We start from the raw sequence: 21292 nt of genomic DNA, 5'->3' as shown, positions 1-21292 counted from the left end.
TCATGGTCGTAGACTATCTGTTCCTAGGTCTATAAATCCCATATTTACGTCATGAGCAACTTGAACTTGGTACAGATACTACAATAGCATATCTACATGTAATAACATACCAGAGTGCGTTGTTTTGTTTTGAGATTTCATTTTTTCTTCCTTATCAATTTTTCAACTATAAATCTGAAACTTCGTAGTGTATTTGTTCAATCTTATTAAGTTGTAGGGTCCAGACCCTGAGATAAAAATTACTGTTTATGTGAGGAAGCATTCTCGATTTTGCTGAGAAAACGTAGTAGACCAAAATATGCCAAGGACGCCTGCAGTTCCACATGCTATGGTATATATAACAATAATTTTGATAAGCAATTACTAAGTAATTCTTTGCGATAGATAGAGTTCAAGTACAACACAAAAACAGTGCCATTCGCAAAGTAATTCAAAAAACAACACTGGTACAATTGGGCATTCCCTATAAATAGAAAAAGTGTTAGCAATATACCAGCGATTGTTGTCGAAACATGAACCTATTGTTGCCGTTCCAGAAGGACGAAATTTTGCATATATAAAGAATAATAGTTTCTATGTGTAAACGTGTCGGCAAATTTAGATATATTCAGTTGGCAGTCCAATTGAGATATCCAGCATTTTACACTATCGCATCAATGCTACGTAAGCCAATGAAACAGATGTGCTGGAACATTGAGCTCCATATCAATGAACTAGACCTCAATCCGTTCCGCATCTATAATTCATTTCATTGCTCAACCTTGAAGTTGTGCGAAACCAGCAACTTTTATTTGCGTTCAATCTGAATTCAAATCGTACTACGTATTAATACATTCAGCAATAAGTCGTTTGTAATTGAATGATCCGTCGTTTTGTTTCAAGTAGGTTGACTATTCTCCAGATACATATTGGAGTTTCGCCTTGTCCATCGCGTTTATTTGAACAAAGCGATTAATTGAACGCGACGATTTACTCGAAACATTTGCGAACATGATATCTTTGTGTACTTATTTTATTAATAAGAAAAAAGATCACAACAATAACCAGAATTGTGTCTGTTTAACTTTCGGTATTTCGAGAATAATTGTTAGGGATCAGAGTTCATTTTAATGATTACGGTGAGCGAAATTAAATGACGAACATTAATATGTAATCCTAGCGCGAAAAGACTTTGATTTCTGTTCAAATGGTCTGCTTTGAAATGCATTTATAAGTAAATGTGTGTGCATTGAATTCGTGTTTACTTCGAATATTGCTAGTTTTCTATTGGAAAATTAATTCAGTGACATCACTGCATTATTCACCGGAAATCATGATGACTTTAAGTGAGTGCGGATTTACTAATTTTAAAGACTGTCTTATGTCATCTCCTGATCAGTGCAATCACCTATGATCTAGTCACCAAACAAATTTAATACCAGTAAAAGATATATAAGAATATAAGAAGAATATTAATGAATCAAATACCGAAAATTAGTAGATGAAAGACATGAAAGAAGGTACGCACTAGATTTGTTCCACTGTCAGCGTTATTGAATGCTGATATTCAATCGTACAAAGGTTGATCCAAAAGTAATAACAAACAGATATTTTGCCCATTAAAATAGAAATTTGTATCTATCCTCACCCCTCGCAAGTTACATACCCAAAAACTCATATAAACAGTTCATAATTTCTTCATGGGGAGACATACCATCTGAGCACTCAGACCGTAGAAATTCAAGGTATTTGACACCCCGTCTAACGCAACATCTCAGATTCTCTTATGTATCGCGGGATTTCTATTAATGAAAGAACTTTGACCTACTTTGATTTTATTTATAAAAGTACGATTTTTATCAAATTTCCAATATTAAACTGGACTGTTGGGTGTCAAGATTCGTTCGATCAAAACCTCTAGTAACGTCTGTGACCAGGCGCACCATCGTATTCTTCTACGGGTCCACTAAATTCTTCAGAACACTTAAATATACTTCGTTTGTGATATTTTCTCCCTTACTGTGCATATGTCTCATTGAACCTGAAAATTCGTTCTTGCGCCAATTGGAGCATGTACAGAATCTTGGGCGAGCAAGTGATCTTTCCTTCGATAGATTTTTATATCCAAAGTAAAAATTCTCTCTTCAGAGAAAAACCTGAGCTGCCCGGCAGCATTGTTTCTTAAGAAACATAAAGTCAACTTGCAACATTCAACTCAATTTCTCCTGGCGGCTTCGGAAAGCATTTGTCCGACTTTCGTTCTACAAAATATATAGCGGAGGTCCTCCACGATGAATCAGCGCTTAGTTTCTTAGCTCATACCCACAACCGCCGATAATTTTTGCATCATCTGCTCTGGATCCTCGAAAACCAACTCCTGACCCCGGTGAATGATCGCGAGCGTTCTGGCAATGCGCTCCTACGGGTGTGCCTTCCTCGTCGTTGCAAAACATTTGCTGGACTTCTCCGCGTCATTCACTTCATGGACATTAAAAATACAGGGAGCAAATGCATCAAGGGCGAAAGTTTCACTAACAAGCCAACAGAATGAAGTGTTATACACTTTGATACTCATCCTGCCGAGACATATTGGAGCAATGGGTGAAGTACTTTGATGTGGTAAACTGCTCAACAATCAAAATATCGACTATTGGAGGTCCCGCCGACTGAAGACGACGAACAAATGCTGCCACCACCAACCAAGAAATAAACAGTCCGCTCAATTCGTCGGCTTAAATATCATAAATTTCAGCCGGACTGGTTGAATATGGAGGCGACCAATTATACCAAGCCAATACCTATCCCAATTGTTTTGGTGACAACTACTTCCGGAGCAAAAAAGCCGGGAACCACATTAACTACTTGAATAATTTTACTTTTCTGCCCCTAAAATAATCTTAATTATTAGAGAGCTATCATTCTAACAATTAAGTAACTTCTAGAGGCAAGATCACTTCGATAGAAAACTAAAGTAATTATAGTAAATAGTTAAGGCGGCTTCCGACTTTCTTCCTCTGGAGAAGTGTCCAAAGTTGCTTAGTATCGCCGCAATTTATTTTTTTTTTTTAATTTTTGGAAATTAAGAGGACGATCATAAGTGAATTTTAATGAGGTCCTAGTTTCCTAGTTTGTTCTTTTCGAACAGTTTCTTGGATAAAGAATTTGAGAATTCGACCCGCATGCTTCCACGAATTTAACCACTTTTACATGATGCGCTTACCAATTTAGCACCTACCACTGCCAACATAATCGACGCACATTATTGGGCATGGGAATATAGACAAGCCAAAGCCAATCGGAATATATTCAGCAAATAGTCGCTATAAACAATATTTTTCTGGAAAGATTAGGGAAAATTGAGCCATTATTTCACTACAACCTATATAAATTTGTTTAGAATTATTTTGCTTCAAATTAGCGTTATAAACGATATCTACTGTATATTATTATCACCTTTATTATGCTGCTAACGAAGCGGTGGTTATTTCGATGTCTGGATATCATATAGAGGTTGGACAATCTCTGCAAATGATTTTAAATAGAAAATTGGTATCAATAAAAAAAACTATTAATCCAGATAATGGCTATTAAATTCACTTAAGAATGATGCGATTGTTGGTTCGGTAGGCAATCAGTTCAGTAAATTTGATAAGTTTTTATGCCCAATTTCCTCCGTCTATGTTCAACAATTTCCGTAATATTTCCAGGTATCCAATGTATACGCTTTATTCAGATGTACTTGTTTTATATTTGCTTTCGTCACCAAATACCTTTCTTAGATAATGCTGACTGCAACCCCCGATCGCGAAAACGTCATCGATATATCTTAGCCATACTCTCGGCATTATACCCTTTTCTGGCTGATTCTATGTAAACAATGAACATTTTTCTTACGAGTTTAATTTTCGTTCATAAAAGGGAATGCTAATGTGTATAGGTTTCAGTTTTTTTCTCCAATTTCTGGTGTATCCCCACATTTATTGAGTCTCATCTCTAGTTGGTAAGAAGTTTGTTTAACAGGTATATTGGGAAACAGTGCTAACGTCGAAAATATTAGCATCTCATTGTTTGCTACCGGCAGCCTGAAAAGTGTCAACTACTTCAAGGACTCTTTTCCAGAAACGACTCAACTGTAAAAACAAAATCTATTCTTCAAATATCTATATCTGTTCAAATAAAGTTAATACTTAATAGCATATTAATATGTTTGTACAATTTACTGCAGACTCCCCTTAATTTAATCGTAGATCCATAAAGAGTAATATAAGTTTTAATATGAAACATCAGACTGCAAAGTATGGCGGAAATCCTACCATTATTAACAAAGTAACAGTAGGTTAACGTTGCCTCTTTCACGTCAAGTTATTACTGCCTAAGAGATAAAATGTCAGTATCACACTGAACTGAATATTAGGTATATCCAACGTATATACACTCCGAGCTATGTATATCGGGCTCCCAAATATTCTTACATAAAAATTCAACAAAACTTTTCATACCTGAAGCGCCGAGCTTTCCGTTTCCGACTTGTTAATATCAAACATTGAAGTGTTAGTTATTGAACAATTAAGTTCAATTCCTGGTAAACATAAATTATAGTCATCTGGTTTCCAGGTTCAGAAATTGGATCCATTACGAATGATCACCACCATTTGATTGGCCTTTCTTACTAATGTGCATTTTGTGTAAATTCATTTCTACATCCCATGTACAATTTTTAATGTCGTGACTTTTGGTCGGAGAAATTTTACTGAAGGATATAATGGAAGTTGTTTTCGTGTCGGAATTCAGGAAAAAAAAATATAATAGAAATTTTACTAATGACATGAGACATTATTTGTTCTCACATACACAGTGTTCGCTGATTCTCCGCTTTTTCAGTGCGTTTTCATTTCTTACTGAAGGATTTTTTTCTATGGAAAATCTGGGGAGCAGTTTCTCATTTTATTCATGTTTGCTTTATTAGGTTGAGATTCGTTTGGGGACTACTTTTTGTTGGTAAAAGGTAGAATTTACTATGGTTTTTCTCGTATTTTTTTTTATGGAGAAGTGGCAAAAATCGCAAATCTTGCTTTTATTTCCATTCCATTCAATCATGACAGCAGCCATTTTGTTTTATGCATTAGATTTCCCATTCTATCACTTTATTCGAAATTTGGATTGTAAATGTGTACCTCTCAAAAATGCACCTGACGCAAGATATATAGGCATAAATGTTCATTCATCTCATTTTGTGAAATATTTTTGGTAATCAGCCAAATATAATACCTCGTTTCATAATCTCGCTGATATTTCAATTTCAACCACCACATTCTCAGAGCATAATATCTAAGCATGTTAGATACTCAATTCTTGGCTTGCTTGCATTCTTCATATTACTCAAATTAGAATAAGCGTCTAGGAAATATATTGCTTTTCAATTTTTTAGAATGGTAGACGTTCTCATATCGCATGGGATGTGTTTATATTATGACTAGGTCGAATAATTTATAGCATTTAGAATGTATATATAAGACCATATTCAGTGATCGTGAACAATCAGTGTTTTAAAAAAAAAATGTCGCATTAACTTGAAAATTAATCATCATCATTATCACCCCAAATATATATATAACGATGGGAACATTCTATTAGGAGTGCTAATTTATGTGTTTAAAGCACCAAAATAGTATTCGAATTCCGTTCAAATTCAGAAACTTGTATTTTAAATAACTAAGGCAGAAAGCAGTGGACACAAGTATATTTATTCGAATTGCATAGTGTTCGTCAAGAATGCCTTGGTGCTATTCCAAAGAAAAACTGCTATTCTTATCGGAAAGTTTATTGACTCAATTTTCGCCAACACCCGATAGTGTAAGAAAATTGCAGTTTTTCTGTTGGCATACGCTGGAAAATTATCTTGAGGTCTAATCTAGCGGAGTTAAACCTCCTTTTTAATGGTTTCCCATTGAATTTTTAGAAACCAAATAATGAACAGTTAGCATCTGACCCGTTTCGAAGTAGACGGTAGTTCGTAATATCAATCACTCTAAACTTAAAGAGAAAATAACACTCACTTCATAGAGTGCTTTCAAATATTTTAGTTGATTTCAATTTTATTTTTTAAGGTTTTTTGTAAAATAAAACCTTTTTAAAATCGATTTACTGTCCTCTGTCTATTTGTCGTACGCATTTTTTTCCAAAACGCCTACACCGATTGAAATCAAAATTAGTGGACATATATGAAGTATGAAGTCCCACGCATAGTTAGGTAAATTTGTGTGGAATTTAAAGGGGTGCTCCCCAAATATGCAGAGGGGAGATGTATAATTGGGTTTCTCCTAATGTAACCCTGTAAGATATGAACTGAAAGGTCTCAGTTAGTGCTGATTTCCTGTGTGATAGATGTATCAACGAACGTCTCAAATCTAAAATTTAGTGTCTTTCGCCCTGGTTCTGAGTGTTAACCGACTATAAAAGACAATGAACGGTGTCTTGCGGCGAGGAAACGAAAATGTCAGATATCCGCTTTTCACCGATCGTGGAAAAATTGCGAGAGACGCGTTTTCGATGATATTATGGTCATGTAATTCGCGCTAACGAAAATTCACATGCCAAAATGAAGTCTCGATGGTAAGCGAGCAAAAGATCAACAACGGTGGCTTGATACGCTGGATAGTGACTTAAAAGCCTTTTTGCTTATAGGAAATGTTGAGGAAACCGAAGCAAATAAAATTTTGACCAATGCGATATCTCTGCGATGGTTGCTTCAAAATTCCTTAATCAGGCTCCTCCACTTTTTAACTGAGTGTTTGCTGACTTTCTCTTGTCTTCCTGGAGGATGATACCTCGGTGTTTGTTTCATTTTTTATTTACTTCGTCTGTTTTGTTAGTTACTAGCAAAGAAATCCGAATTAACCTTTGACTAGGCTAAGCCAATAAATCATCACTTGCCTCTACAAATCCATACTTCCGCGACTGTTTATAGGCATGATCCATTAACAATGCCTTTTTATAGTTTCAAAAATCAGCGATCTGCGTGCTGATTTCACAAGCTTGAATTTACAAAGAAATTCATAATTGACGGGAGAATTCTAAAGAAAGAAAGAGAAAACGAATGCGAATTTTGTCAGGAATTATTCAATAGGAATGAATCTAATTTTTAAATGAAATAAAATAAGACAAAATTCCAGAACTACCTAACACAGAACTTTGGACTAATAATTGGGTAATAATCTCGGGCAAGCGCAATGCTGACCACATTGCCTCCATCAGTGTACTGTAGTGTACCGTTACGGTCTTGAATGAAGTGCTCTAACACACTTCAAGGCCCTGATCCAATATGGATTGTTGCGCCAACGATTATTATTAATACAGTTTTTACGTCGATTAATTACTGGTGAAAAGTAGATTCTTTTTTAGCATCCCAAGCGAAAGAACTCTTGGGCAGACAAAGACGAATCAACCACATGATCATAGGACCGAATCATTGATAGGAAGACGGTCTATTGTGACCTATTAAAGCTCGGCGTAACACAATTGAATGATTTAAACCGTTCACTGCTTCAATTACGGCTAGAATAGTTTTTAAAAAAGTGACTAGGTGAATGTTTCGCCGCGAGTGGCTGAATACTTCCGAAATAAACATGTTTTTTAACGGCATTTCACATAGTTATACACTTGGTATATGCGGAAAAAGTAACATCTTTGTATTCTAGAAAATCTTAGTTTCAGCGGATCAAATATCTTTTCCGCCTCTTTTCCCAGGTTGTATAGCCGATTCAATTTCATGAAATGTACATCCTTAGATTAATGTAGCAACCATAACTGTGATTAACTGAACTCCAAAGTTTTCCCAAATATTTGACTTTTTTCAAGACGCCGACAAACATTGTTTGCTCTGAGATTATGGGGATTCGGATTGATTTCGCCCGAAGCTATGAGAGTTTTTCATAGAACACTCCAATCATTATTAAATTCGCAAGAGGATCTATAATAATATATAATCGCCTACTCCTGTTTTGAATATATAGGTACTAAGCCGAGAAATGGCAGCCCATGGGCAGAACAAAAAAAAAATAAGAATAAATTAACTCTCTAAGAAGGATGCGAAGTTAGGGTACCTTGGCAATTGGAGAAATCACATAAGCGAAACCAAGAGTTGTGATGTCTCCTTCACCCTGAAGTGACAAAACAAGGAAATAAGGAACAATTTCGCAAATTGATTTACACTGACACTCGCATACCGCGGAGCTGAGAGGTTGCTGCGTGAAACGCAAAACACTTGGACGAGAATAATTTTTCTCAACGATCGCGTTTGTTTCCATATCTGTAAATGAAGAGTTCAAAAATATAAACGGACAATAGCTACAGTAGAAAAAAAGGAAAGCTAAGGAAAGCTTGCATCTAAATTTTACTAAGCGGTTTTTTTCCTAAATAACCAACCAACCACCAGCGTTGGACTTTCCTTTATGGAGTCATGGGAAACACAAAGTTTTTGCAAATCAGTAACAAACGGTTCCACAAATAAAATCAATGTTCGCCTTCCCATTGATAAAGTACCGAGAGAAATACTTGATCAACTAACCATCAAATGGCCTTCCTGGTGAACAGTCGATGTGAGGATTTAAATTTATAAATATTTCTCCAAATATGTTGGCTTTATTGAAGAAACAAATTTTCTGTAGTGTCTGTCACTCCTGTGGGAAGGATATTTAGATCCTTAAATGGCCACTAACTTTAGAAGGAAGCTTCACAAGCTTCTATGAATCCCTGAACCGATTGGTGCACTGTGAAGGCAATCCTGATAAGCACATGAATCACAGTCCACGGTGACATTTGCTTTGAATAGTGATCAACCAATAACTGCAAAAACTTGGAAAAATTTTTAGTCAATATGAAATAATTCAGGAAAATTTTAGTAAACATGAAACAACTCTACAAACGGACCACCGAGTCCGGTTGTTGATGTTATTCGCATCTTTCACGACTGCGATAATAAACTCCAGTTTGCTTCATTACATCTGCTTCCATTACATTATACATGGAAGTGTTGAGAGGCTCATCAATCCTAAAACAAAAGGTCGTCTCAATCAAATGCAATTGACTGTTATTTGGAAATCCATAATAATAATTTGAAACTAAGGAAGAGCTGATGGAGTAACTTTTATGGTTTCAGTTTATTCGATCAAAGATTATATAATGGTCCCAATGAAAATTTAGTCCTGATATTTGATTCTAATGCAAATAAAATAAGAAAATGCATTGATTTAACAACGTGGTTCAATTTAATAATAAATATAATATATAAACTGCAGGTCAACTCGGTCACTTCTCGCCATTAAATTTAGCACAAAAGATTAATATTCCATCTACCATGCCTATATGGTAGTCCATTGTAGCCGTACGTGTAAATCATCCACCAACTATCGTGAATATCGACTTATTTCTGACGCAAAATATAACAAAAAAAAATAGAAAATCAGATGGCAAATATTAAGAATTTTTCGTTATTTTTCCCTTCATTTCATGCAGTGTCGGAAATGTAGTACATTCACCCCCCTCTCGCTTTGAAACCATGTGCACTTGAAATAATTTTCGTCGAACGTTGCTCATCAGGCAGTCGGCAATTTGGGCGATGCTTGAATATTACACAGTGAAAGAAAATCAGGTTTTAACATTTGAGGCATTATATTTCGAAAACCTAAATTTCTACCTCTGATGTTTAGGTATTCAGTTTTTATATCGTTGAACTAAGATTGGACTTTTTTGTTCAAGCTAATAAATTTATTTCTTTTTCTCTTTATATATTCAATATGAACAAAGTCAGAGAGCACCATTGCTTCGAAAATAAATGCTCCCAACTTCCTTTCCAATAACCTATAATTATTAGAAACCATTTATAAAATTCGATCAACTTATTCGAATTTTCTCTGCTGCTGTTGTACATAAATTAGAATTGCGAACATTTCAGATGTTGGCCCGAAAAGAAAGTCTACTCGAACCTGTAATACACCAAGGGATTAATTTAGCATCATCTTGATGATTGTGTTTGTTTGTTTCGCGAAAATGAGTCTTATAATAGCTCAACAATTTTCTAGTTCGGTTGCAAAAGGTCGCTCCGGAAAGATATAATTATTACTTCCCATGATACGCATACTTACATAATTCCGGAAGTGATTTTATTGAAGGGTTGGTGTCTGCTTTTATGTAGATCATCAAATTATGGAAATTTACTCTTAACATTTGCTAATTTGATTTTCTTTCTTTTACAGTAACATCTTCATCAGGCACAATGCAAGCCGAGGCTTTGCAAATTGTCACAACTGCAGAGGATCATACTTTCACCCTCGATGAAGAAAAACTAACAGAAGTTCTGCTTCAAAATGAAATCAAAGATCGAATCGTGTGTATCGTCTCAGTTGCAGGTGCATTTCGTAAAGGAAAGAGTTTTCTACTGGACTTCTTTTTAAGATATATGTATGCAAAAGTAAGTAGAATTTCTCCTTATTTCCTATTTATATATTTGATTCTAAACGTTAAACTGAAGCCACACTAAAAATCGGGCATTTATCTTTGGGAAAAGTTCTTCTTCTCTTGCCAATTTGATATATCTCCGTCTACATATGTTGTTCATATTCCAGTGCATTTTGTAACAGATCCGTGTTGATAGTTCGTGTTTCAATGGAAAACTTTCTGAAATAAAAACCGTGATATCTAATTACAATAAATGTGCAAAATTTTTGAAGAATGGCTTTAATTGTCTCATGTTTTTATTTGAACTTGTTTCTCATTAACAATATTTGTCGGTATTTTCTGGTGAACACCACATTCAACCTATATTTTATTTTCAAATCTAGCACGGTATCGAAAGACACTTCTAATCATTTTTTAAGCTTTTGTGCAAAAGTTCTATCTGTTATGAATCTTCAGGACTAACTGAACGTACATATTTGCTCATCAATATAAATACCATTCTAATAACTGTGCTGCTACAGTATCATTCTAAACTTTATTTCAAGCACGTTAAATTTTATGATCTCTTTCTTTCTTTACTATTCTCTGATTCCATAGCGGGGTCGGCCCGCCTAGATCAGGTTAACCACTTTTCTTAGCCATAGTCTTCGCCCTCGTTTAGTGAAGAGGCTCTTAAATCATCTAGCGTATCCAACCAGGATGCATGCTATTTCGTAAAAAATTTAGTCAGCTGCCTCTCAAAAAAGTTCTTCAGTTTCGATCAAAACAAACGATAATTTATATTGCTCTTATCTCTGTATGTACCTATCCGATTTTGCCCATCTGTGTATTAATGAAAAAAATAATAACGCGCAACATTCCAATTGAATCAGGGCCTTGAAATGTGTTAGAGCACTTCATTCAAGACCGTAACGGTACACTACAGGATTACAGTGACCCTATAGAAGGGAATGTGGTCAGCATTACGCATTGAAAAAAGAAAGGATGCAATTATTCGTCGGGTTGAAAGCCTTGGTTTTGTTGACATTTATCTTCATTTGTCATTTGACCAAGGTAAGAGGTCAAGTATACGTTGATAATCATAGTCAAGCTGCTTAAAGAAGGATGGTCCATTAAACTACCCCATGTCGGACATCGTAGGAACGAAACATTTCCGCGCGGAGGTCGTCAAAGCAGGATGCCGCTGAGCGCATGGATGGCACAGATGATTTCACGTCTATTTAAATACGTATATATATATCCACATTTTAGGATGACTAGCGATTTCTTCCACAAGAGATGAAACCCTGCCGGATGAGAGAATTCCGAAGTGCTGAAGCCTACGTCCTTTCAAGAGATAAGACCACCTGTAAGTTCCTTTGTGATGCAGTATACATTAGACAAATCAGCGTTATTTGCAGAAGCTTCTGATTCCCGAACCAACGCAATGATGAAAATCAGCCACGACGCACGCTACATTACAATTCTCGTACTTTCTCACAGCAACGGAGCTCTAGTACATCTCCTCTACATCGAAATTATCTGTTGAAGCGTAGCATTGCACATTTGTGTTATCCCTTAACCTGGACTAATCTCTGGCAATCGAAATCTTATAAAAAATCGGGTTGCAGGGTGAGGAATCGTGCCGTGAGGCAGCTACCAGTCACAGTTCAAAATTAGATTCGCGTATGCGTTCAAGGGTATACAAACATGCTGTCACAAAAAGGAGAGGAGTATTCTCCAAAATCAAACCACCTCATTTCGCTTAGGACCATAACATTTAGCCGATATCGCCGGAATTCTTATTCAAATTGGAGAGAGAGGTCATTCTGTTGACCCTCGATACCGTTTTCCAATAGCGTATGACTTCTAAAAACCAATCAATCGATAGCGTAAGCTCAGAGTCCCTTTCCTGAATGCTTTTGGCTGATCCTTTATTTAGGTTCTTCAATCTAAATCATCCGGCTCTTATTTTATAACACTACAAAATTACACTGCTAGCAAGCTCCAATACCTAAAAATACCTAACGTAAAGTAAGGCTTAACAGAACACAATTAGCTTTATAAACAGTTTTCCAACATTTGTCGAACTTACAAGAAACTTGTTTCGATTACACATTCAAGTTACGTATCTCCTCCTATCTCGCCCGGTCTGATGTTGGGCTTTTCAAATGTTTATCGGCAATCATCTCGTCATAAATGCTACAACAGCAACCGACATAATGATCCTGACTAGTTACAACAACCAAGAGGTAGTAAGCTGTGTCTGGTCGTTGCTATTTCGCTTCCCCGACCAAATTTCCAGATATCTGGTTTCGGGCATTGTTTTTTACCTTTGTCTTGAACATTTATTCCAGGGCAATTCATTTCTGAATTCAATCGCTAATCTGAAATTTTCATAAGATACTTCATAGGCCGTACAAATGCACTTGCGGCAATAAAGCGATTTGGATATCCATGTTCTCGAACTTGTCTACTGCATCAAACAATGTCGGAATCATCCGTATCCTTCAACCTTTGAAACACTAGAATTACTTTGGCGACGCCGCCTTCTTAGCTGGTGCATAAATTAACTACTTCCCACCAGACTCACAGAACATAACAGTTCAACGAAAGGAAAAACAAACAACAAAACGACTTGAAAAAGTAATTATGTTTGGTAGATTTCAATAAAAGTACTTTGGTAACAAACTACTGGGCATCCGATAATCACTCCTGATGTAATCCAACCTTTAGTATACTGGGACAAAAAAATCCCTTCCATACATTTTTTATGCGATCGATAGATCTTGCGTGACATTGAGCACTATCATGTAATTTCATTCTTTATTTTATTCTTATTCATCTATTTTCAAATTGCCGACCATGAAATTGTTTCACAGAATATAGTTATGTACGGTATAAAATGAAAGGTCTCGATTAGTGCTTTTCGAAGCAAATATTAGTTTTGACATTGGTTGCAAAGAGGAAGAGTACATGGCGCAAAAAGGGTCAATTATTTTATTAACCAGTTCTCAGAAACCACCCAACCTAAAAATCTGGAAAAGATAATGGTAGTCTGTATAAATTTCATCTAGGCCTCAAATGCTCTCCTTTTCCACCTTTTTCTTCATGTGATCGGTTTCGCCATATCTGCTTAAAAAAAATAATATTAGTATCTAATTATGTTTTGAAAATTTATTGCCAACGACTGGGTTCTAATAGGAAGCATCATACTGGAAAGTTAGGTGGAAATCCCACTAGTGTTAATAAAATTATAGTAGTATCCAAATATTCTTACATAAAAAATGAACAAAATGTTGCAACCACCTTGAAGCGCTAAGCTTCCGGTTTCCCGACTTGTTACCCTTTGCTTACGTTCAGATATGTAGTATTTCATTTGTACTTTTACCCTGCAAAATGGCAACGTAATGCCTAATCTACGATATGTTCCATTTCCAAACAACCTTAATCATTGCAATCAATTTTTCGACTGTATAGTCATTACGCATAAAATCTCTTGGACTTCCGTATGAAACTGCCACAATATTTCGCTAACTTATGCAAAACACCTACACCGTTAGCATCCGAATATTTTAGTTTCTATCCGACAACATTGGGAACCGCCTATTGACATAACTCAAGTCCCAGTATCTGAAGGATCATGAATTAGGTCTATTACAGCTAAAGGTACCCACGGTCAATTGTCTTTTCTACCTCAGACTGTTCTTGTAATTTCATCTATAACTGCTTCATTGCCGGCTACTGAAGCCAAGCGTTACCACCTAATTTCCTCCTTATGTCAAAATCGATACTCACCATACAACCATTGAGTTCAAAGCAAAGCTCTGTCAGTCCGACTCCAACCCTGCACGAAAATCCGTTGTTTTACACAAAGCATCAATCAATTATTAGCTAACTTAATATGCGATCAAGCTCCTCGTACTCTTTACAACATCCTTCCCGATCTCTTCCCCTGTTACGTCCCATCTACCCCCACGTCCCTGCGTTCTTATCCAACTTGGTTTACTACGGAAATCCATAATATCCTTTCGTTGATATTTTCTCCCCACCGTAATTAGCTTATTGGAGTTTATTCACTATGCCGCTAAATCCCAAAAGAAAAGGAAAGATGTGCACACATTGACTTCTGTAAAGTTTTTGATTCCAATTGAAAGTCATTCATTCATCACTTATCACATGTCATCTTTTCAAGAGTACAGATTTTCTTCTTATGCGTGTGTCTTTGCAAACTATGTTACGGTCTAATAGACAGCTTTACCTCTGAGATTGATTTTCGAAACTCTACTTAAGGCATCCGCAAACTAACGTTTTTTCGGAGCTCTTATGCTACTTTTCCTTCCCAGTGCCCAGCAGCTTGTAACTTGGTCCGTTATCGGTATTATTGGATATGTTTAAGATAAAAGCAGCTTCGGCGTTGCAATTGTTTTTCTCTGTGATTTTCTTTGTTCGATGCATGTCCGGACTATATCTTTTTTGAATCTTTGTTTAGTTACATTTGAATTAAAAGAATAAATGGAAACTCGCTAGAACATATACCATGAAAGAAGTTTCTGTCTTCCAGAGGTATTATTGATTTTGCTGGTTTGAAGATTGCACTCCACCGTAATGAACGTCGAAACCGCTCCATCACGCGAAAATTTTAACTCAATTCGGTCACGCACTTACGATTCCCGTAATCCCAATCTTCCTCTATTTCCGATAATTTTGCTTGCCCCTACTGCCAATTTCTCGCATTCCACATTTTCATTACCTTCCTGGCCCGTGCTTCTTTTAGATGTAGACTTTTCCGAGTGGCTCGCCGTTCCTCTATCCACTTTTGCTTGGATAAATTTATCATTGATCAAATTGACACTAATATCAAACCTGCTTCTGATGGGACACCATAACATTTTCCTAGTTACCTATAAACCGTACATCTCCCTCCCTCTACGCATAATTTTCAATGAAATTCTCAAAAAAATGCTACAAGAGTGGCTTATTATTCATATTCTCAAAAGCGCTGACTCTACTCTAACTGTAAACTACCGTTCTACCTCATTTCTCTCTTGTTTCAAAATTCTATGGAGAGATGTCAACAACTGATTAAACTTACATCGATGAATGTAAGGGATTCAAGGCACTATCGAGTGATTGCGAGAGTGAAGCGCTCAAACTTCGATACCGTGCGAAATCCCGGGAAATTCATCGTGACAAAAGGAAATATGTAATTGCGTTAGTCAAGGAAGATTTCAGAACCCAATACTGCATCACGAAAGCACGTGCTTGTGGTAAGGGGACCGTGAAAGAACTTGCTTATGGTAAGGGGACCGTGGACTCTTCATACTGCACCACGCTTCTTAACTGTATCACATCTGATAAAGTTTCGACCTTCCTCCAAATAGAGGAGAAATCATCTCAATCCGGAACCGTCCGGCAACCGTTCTGAGTGCAACCAATGGACGCGTATTTGCAAAGATTATAGCTAAAGTAATTCTAGAACACATCAAGTAACATTTCGAAAGCTTGATCAATAGAGAGGGCATCTGTATTTCGGAGAAATGAAAGCTTTTATCATGGTGAAAATGTCACTTGCTGTCCTGAAATAAATCATTTATATTGATTTCCGTATAGCCTCTACTTCCGCCAACCATAATATAGTCCAGATAGCTGAGTGGTCAGAGCAGAAGGCTGCCGTATGGAAGCTCGCGGTTCAAATCTCACTGGTGGCAGTGGTATTTGCATCGTGATTTGACGTCGGATACCATTCGGCTCAATTGTCAATGTGAACCTGAAAATCAGGATAATAATCTCGTGCGAGCCCAATGCTGACCACATTGCCTCCTACAGACTCTCCTCTAGTGTATCGTTACGGTTTCGGATCAAGTGCCTTAACACACTTCAAAGCCCTGATCGAATTGCATTATTGCGCCAACGATTGTTATTATTGTATACTCCTCTCAAAACTGTACTAAATTTTAACCTCTATCTTTTTCGTCTCCGCTGGACTGTGCTTCCTTGCAATTCAAATTAAACGCTTAGTGCATAGGTATTCAATGTATAATCTGAAACTAAACGTCTGCAAATGCCATCGATGTGTGTGTTACTCATTCAATTCTCCCCAATATTGATGATAATGATTGACCACTGTTATCACTTCTAAGCTCTTTTCAAAATCTGCGGCAAACTTCTTTCCAATTTCCATCTTGTTGACAACGTCAATCGTTCTAAAATATCCGGCTATCCTGCGTTCCTCTTCGGAATTTCCCCCAATCCTGCGCTACTTTCCTCTCAACCCTCTTGTTAGTAGCATCCTTGAATATTGCTGTGTGATTTAATCTCCCGATGCTTCTTTAAAAGAACTTTCGCCGCGTGTAATACCGTTCCCCATTCTACATTCTCAACCCACTTACCTTCAACAATGTGAAATTTTTCTTGATATGTGAGCTCTTTTCAACTCTATAATTGAGCTACTTTCACTCCCCCTAGCTTAGGTATACCTAATTTGTGGACATCTGCGCAGAACTAGGAAATCTGGAGTTCCTTTCTAAAGCAAGACTAGACCGGATATCGATCGATGCGCCGTTGATGAATATGATTAAAATATTTTAGTCCCTTCGAGGATAAAAAGTAATTGCAAATTCTCATTTCTACTTAATGTTCCTTTAAATAAATAAATTATTGGTAACCTGTTTTATTAAACGGTGTAGGCTCAGGTTACACCCTATCAAATCCTTTGATATAAGTATTGTGATTTAATATCAACCGTTTGAGACATCGTTGTCAATTTTATCTAATTGTTTTAAAAATGCCAACATGACGATAACATTAATCACTCACTTCCTCACTTTTCTTCTGTGTTGCAGTATGTCAAAAAAAACATTGGTGATTGGTTAGGGGAGGAAGATGCTCCTCTTACAGGCTTCTCATGGCGCGGGGGCTCCGAGCGGGATACCACAGGCATTCTCATGTGGTCGGATATCTTCTTGTACGATGCGCCGTCAGGCGACAAAATTGCTATAATTTTGCTTGACACACAAGGGGCGTTCGACAGTCAATCAACCGTTCGTGATTGTGCCACAGTGTTTGCACTAAGCACTATGCTCTCATCTGTTCAAATTTACAATCTATCACAAAATATTCAAGAAGACGATTTGCAACATTTGCAACTATTCACAGAATACGGCAGGCTAGCGCTCGCCGATACAGGGAAGAAGCCATTTCAGCGACTACAATTCCTTGTGCGTGATTGGAGCTTCCCATATGAAGCTGAATACGGAGCACTAGGAGGCCAGAAAATTTTGAAACGACGTCTAGAATTATCAGACAAACAACATCCGGAATTGCAATCACTGAGAAAACATATAACATCATGTTTCACAGAAATCGCATGCTTTCTGATGCCACATCCAGGACTTGTAGTCGCGACAAATCCAAATTTCGACGGTCGACTGAAAGATATTACCCCCGATTTTAAACAGAGCTTACGAGAACTTGTGCCGATGATCTTGGCACCAGAAAATTTAATTATAAAAGAAATCAATGGACAGAAAGTTAAAGCCCGCGATGTGATACAATATTTCAAATCATATATGGCGATCTACAAAGGCAACGAATTACCTGAACCGAAGAGCATGCTGGTGGTAAGTACATAATTTTCACTATTCGTTTTACGAAATGGCGGTATTTGCTTTGGAAAATGCTTCATCTCTCATTTTACAAACCAAAACTCCAGGCAACAGCAGAAGCGAATAATTTAACAGCAGTGGCAGCAGCTAAAGACTTATATACACAACTCATGGAAGACGTTTGTGGAGGTACTAAACCATACTTAAGTACAGGACATCTCGACGCAGAGCACTTAAGAGTAAAAGACAAAGCTCTATTTCAGGTAAATGATCTCCCCCATAAGCAAGAAAACTTTGAACGTTATCTTTTCAATATTTACTTCGTAGTTCTCGTCAAAACGAAAAATGGGTGGTGACGAATTCTCGGAGAAGTACCGTGAACGTCTCGAAGCCGATTTGGAAGAATCTTATTTGAATTTCAAAGCGCACAATGAAAGCAAAAATATATTTAAAGCCGCTCGTACACCTGCCGTTTATTTCGCAATTGCCGTTATCACTTATATATTCAGTGGAATTTTCGGTCTACTCGGACTGTACACATTTGCCAATTTCTGTAATTTAATTATGGGCATAGCGTTGTTAACACTTGCCTTATGGGCATACATCAGGTGAGTTAGTAGTCTGAATGTTTGATATTAGGGTAGGAAGGTCTTCACTTTTTGGGTCCACCAATGAAAGAGCTGACAGTATTCGCGTATCGAACAACAGGTATTTCAACTTTCTGTTTAATTTCCACAGGTATAGCGGCGAGTTGAGTGACTTTGGCACAAAACTAGACGAGTTAGCGACGTTGATATGGGAAAATGTGAGTTTTAGAAATGTTCTCTCAATAATTAAACAATACAAAATATTCCTTTCTTTTAGTTTATGCGACCCATATATCAAGGCTTCATGGAGAAAGGTATCCAGCATGTTGCCACACACGCAGCAGAGGCAGCAGTAAGCACATCGCGATCAAGTGCAATCAACGGGAAAGTGAAAAGCTCATGAGAATACGCCCATGCATTTGGCAAAAAACAGCAGCAACAAAACAATCGTCATCAACCATCACCACCTGCACAGACAGCGCCTCATCGCACCTACAATAAACAAAACAATGTCATTGGCCCAGCACCGGGAAACGCCTCTAACTTAACTTCACGAAGTAATACCCCTCGTGCGAATTCACCGACTTTTGTCAATGCAACATCGACAATGAATGCTAATACAAATTCACCGGTAGCCAACATAACCACCGCCAGCACATCATTCAGTAGGAAAAAGAAAAAGTCGAAAAAAATTGTGCCTAAATCGAAAACATAAAAAGCTATCTTTTGTTTGTATATGTACGAAAAGAGGAAGCTATGAAAATTATTAAATGAAAATTAATAAACGAAAGGTCATAAATTAGATAATTCAAAACCAGGAAAAGTATATTTGCAAAACTTGTAAATGGTAAGACGTAAGATATGCATGCACCCACTTTTAACGCTGCGATTAAAATGTGGAATAAATCTGACAGTAAAAATCTATGTATGTATGTATACATTTCCCATATTTTTCTAAAAAGGCAAATTTGAGTGATAACTACTAAGTTTAATAATAATTTCGATTTGAGAGGGGGTGTAAAAACTTAAAATCGTTGTTTTTAGCTCCATCACATTTTTACTTCAGCAATAATGGGAAAACGACGAATATGAAGTTGAGCTTGAAAATTGCAGTTCATTAGTATGTTCCGGTTGTGTGTTACTTTTTGTAAATATTTTTTAATTCAAATCGAAAACAAGCATGTTCACTATATATATTAAAAAGAAAAGAAGAGAAATATTCGGTTTTTAGGGTCCAATACAACCTACTCTTCGTTCTCGATCACGCTTTGGCAGCCGTCCCTGTCGCGGCCCATAAAGTATTACATTCAAATATCAGACAACGGTGAAAGTGATTACGATTCAAAAAAATTCTCTGAATTATTTCTACCGCTATTACTACTGAAATTTACAGTTTATTGATTGTTAACTTGTTTTGTGGAAAATACCTTTAATTATTTGTTAGTGTAATGGCCAAAATAAGGATATGCTCAAGCAAAGGTAAAAAAATATATGCAATAAAACATTTTTTTACAAGATTTTTGATAATTTTTTTTTCCTATTTTCAAATTCATACTTCGCAGGACATTTTAATATTAACAAGTCACTAATCAGTCCATGGCTAACAAAAAATAAACATTTCAAACTTGAATTTGACGCGCTTACAAAGCCCACGCATGTGCAAGGTCAGTTTTGTAAGGGCAAACTTACGCTCTCTACAGCATCTACTTTCTACAGCTTGAGTTGAAAATACTTCCAAACACCTTAGAAAATTACTTATAATGTGTTTAGGTGTTCTAATATTTGTCTTAAGTGAGATTTTCTTATTGCGTAATTTTGTAATGGTAATGTGATATTTGTAAATAAAAACTTACGAGAAAGTAACCATTGTTAATGGAACTATTATCATGAATTCTTTGATTTCTTGCATTAATTTCATCAGGTAGACACCTAGTGTTGAACGATGAAGGTAATTAAAAATGTTGATTTTGTACGCTGCCTCACCGCAAACTACTATTTATTGAGTTGAGATTGCATTAACCCCACTTGGAATGAATTACTGTTCGGTACTTATTCCGGCACAATGATCTGCAAAGACAAAGGACGGCATTTCTATTTAAACCAAATTGTAAATAACAATCGGCGAATTTGTAAAGGCGCATTGAAGAACCAGCACGGAGCAGACATAAAACGATATTTCTCACTCCTAGTAAACTTTTTCCGTAGGGTTTTCCAGGTGCGTGCCAAAGATTATGGAAAATTTTCCTTCCCATTTTTTCAGTAAACTATCAATCAATCTGAGGGTTGCATTCTTCAAAAGAAGGGACTCAATACATATGCGGACTGGCGGGAAAATCCATTATCCGATGAAGGAACTGTGATTCCAACAAAGTAGCAAGACTCATTTAGATTCTTTACTTGTTTCAGCAACTAAATTTCTTTAAAGGGCGGTTATTCATGCAATTTCTCCTTCAACTCCAAACGAATTTCACAGTAAATTTCCATGTTGCCGCCATTCTTCGCGTTAGAGAAGAATGACTATCATATCGTATGATTTAAATTTCACTAAAACTCGAAAATAAAAAAATTACCTAAAACAACTACTCGTAAATAATAAAAGCCAAGCCGGTATAGAAAAACCGATATGGACTTGCAGGCTCCGTAATGTCTCAGTTAATCCCTCCACTGTTATTACGTTAGTAGGAT

General features: G+C 36.6%; 1 protein-coding gene across 5 annotated transcripts in view; it reads left to right on the top strand.

The window, feature by feature from the left end:
• LOC119653020 (atlastin) overlaps positions 1–20485 on the top strand; it is a 34749-nt gene extending 14264 nt beyond the window's left edge. For 2 of the 5 annotated variants that reach the window (XM_038057459.1, XM_038057461.1), the window contains exons 2-7: positions 10233–10447; positions 17259–18035; positions 18128–18283; positions 18348–18628; positions 18759–18825; positions 18885–20485. In XM_038057459.1, the coding sequence (XP_037913387.1) occupies positions 10233–10447; positions 17259–18035; positions 18128–18283; positions 18348–18628; positions 18759–18825; positions 18885–19010 (1622 nt within the window). In that variant the 3' untranslated portion in view covers positions 19011–20485. The other 3 variants (XM_038057462.1, XM_038057460.1, XM_038057463.1) reach the window with 3 other exon arrangements.
• The last annotated feature ends 807 nt before the right edge of the window (positions 20486–21292 follow it).

The sequence above is a fragment of the Hermetia illucens genome, chromosome 3, assembly GCF_905115235.1.
Source record: "Hermetia illucens chromosome 3, iHerIll2.2.curated.20191125, whole genome shotgun sequence".
Classification (NCBI taxonomy): Eukaryota; Metazoa; Arthropoda; class Insecta; order Diptera; family Stratiomyidae; genus Hermetia; species Hermetia illucens.
The sequence above is the reverse complement of the archived record's forward strand: the minus strand, read 5'-3'. Positions and strand labels throughout refer to the sequence as shown.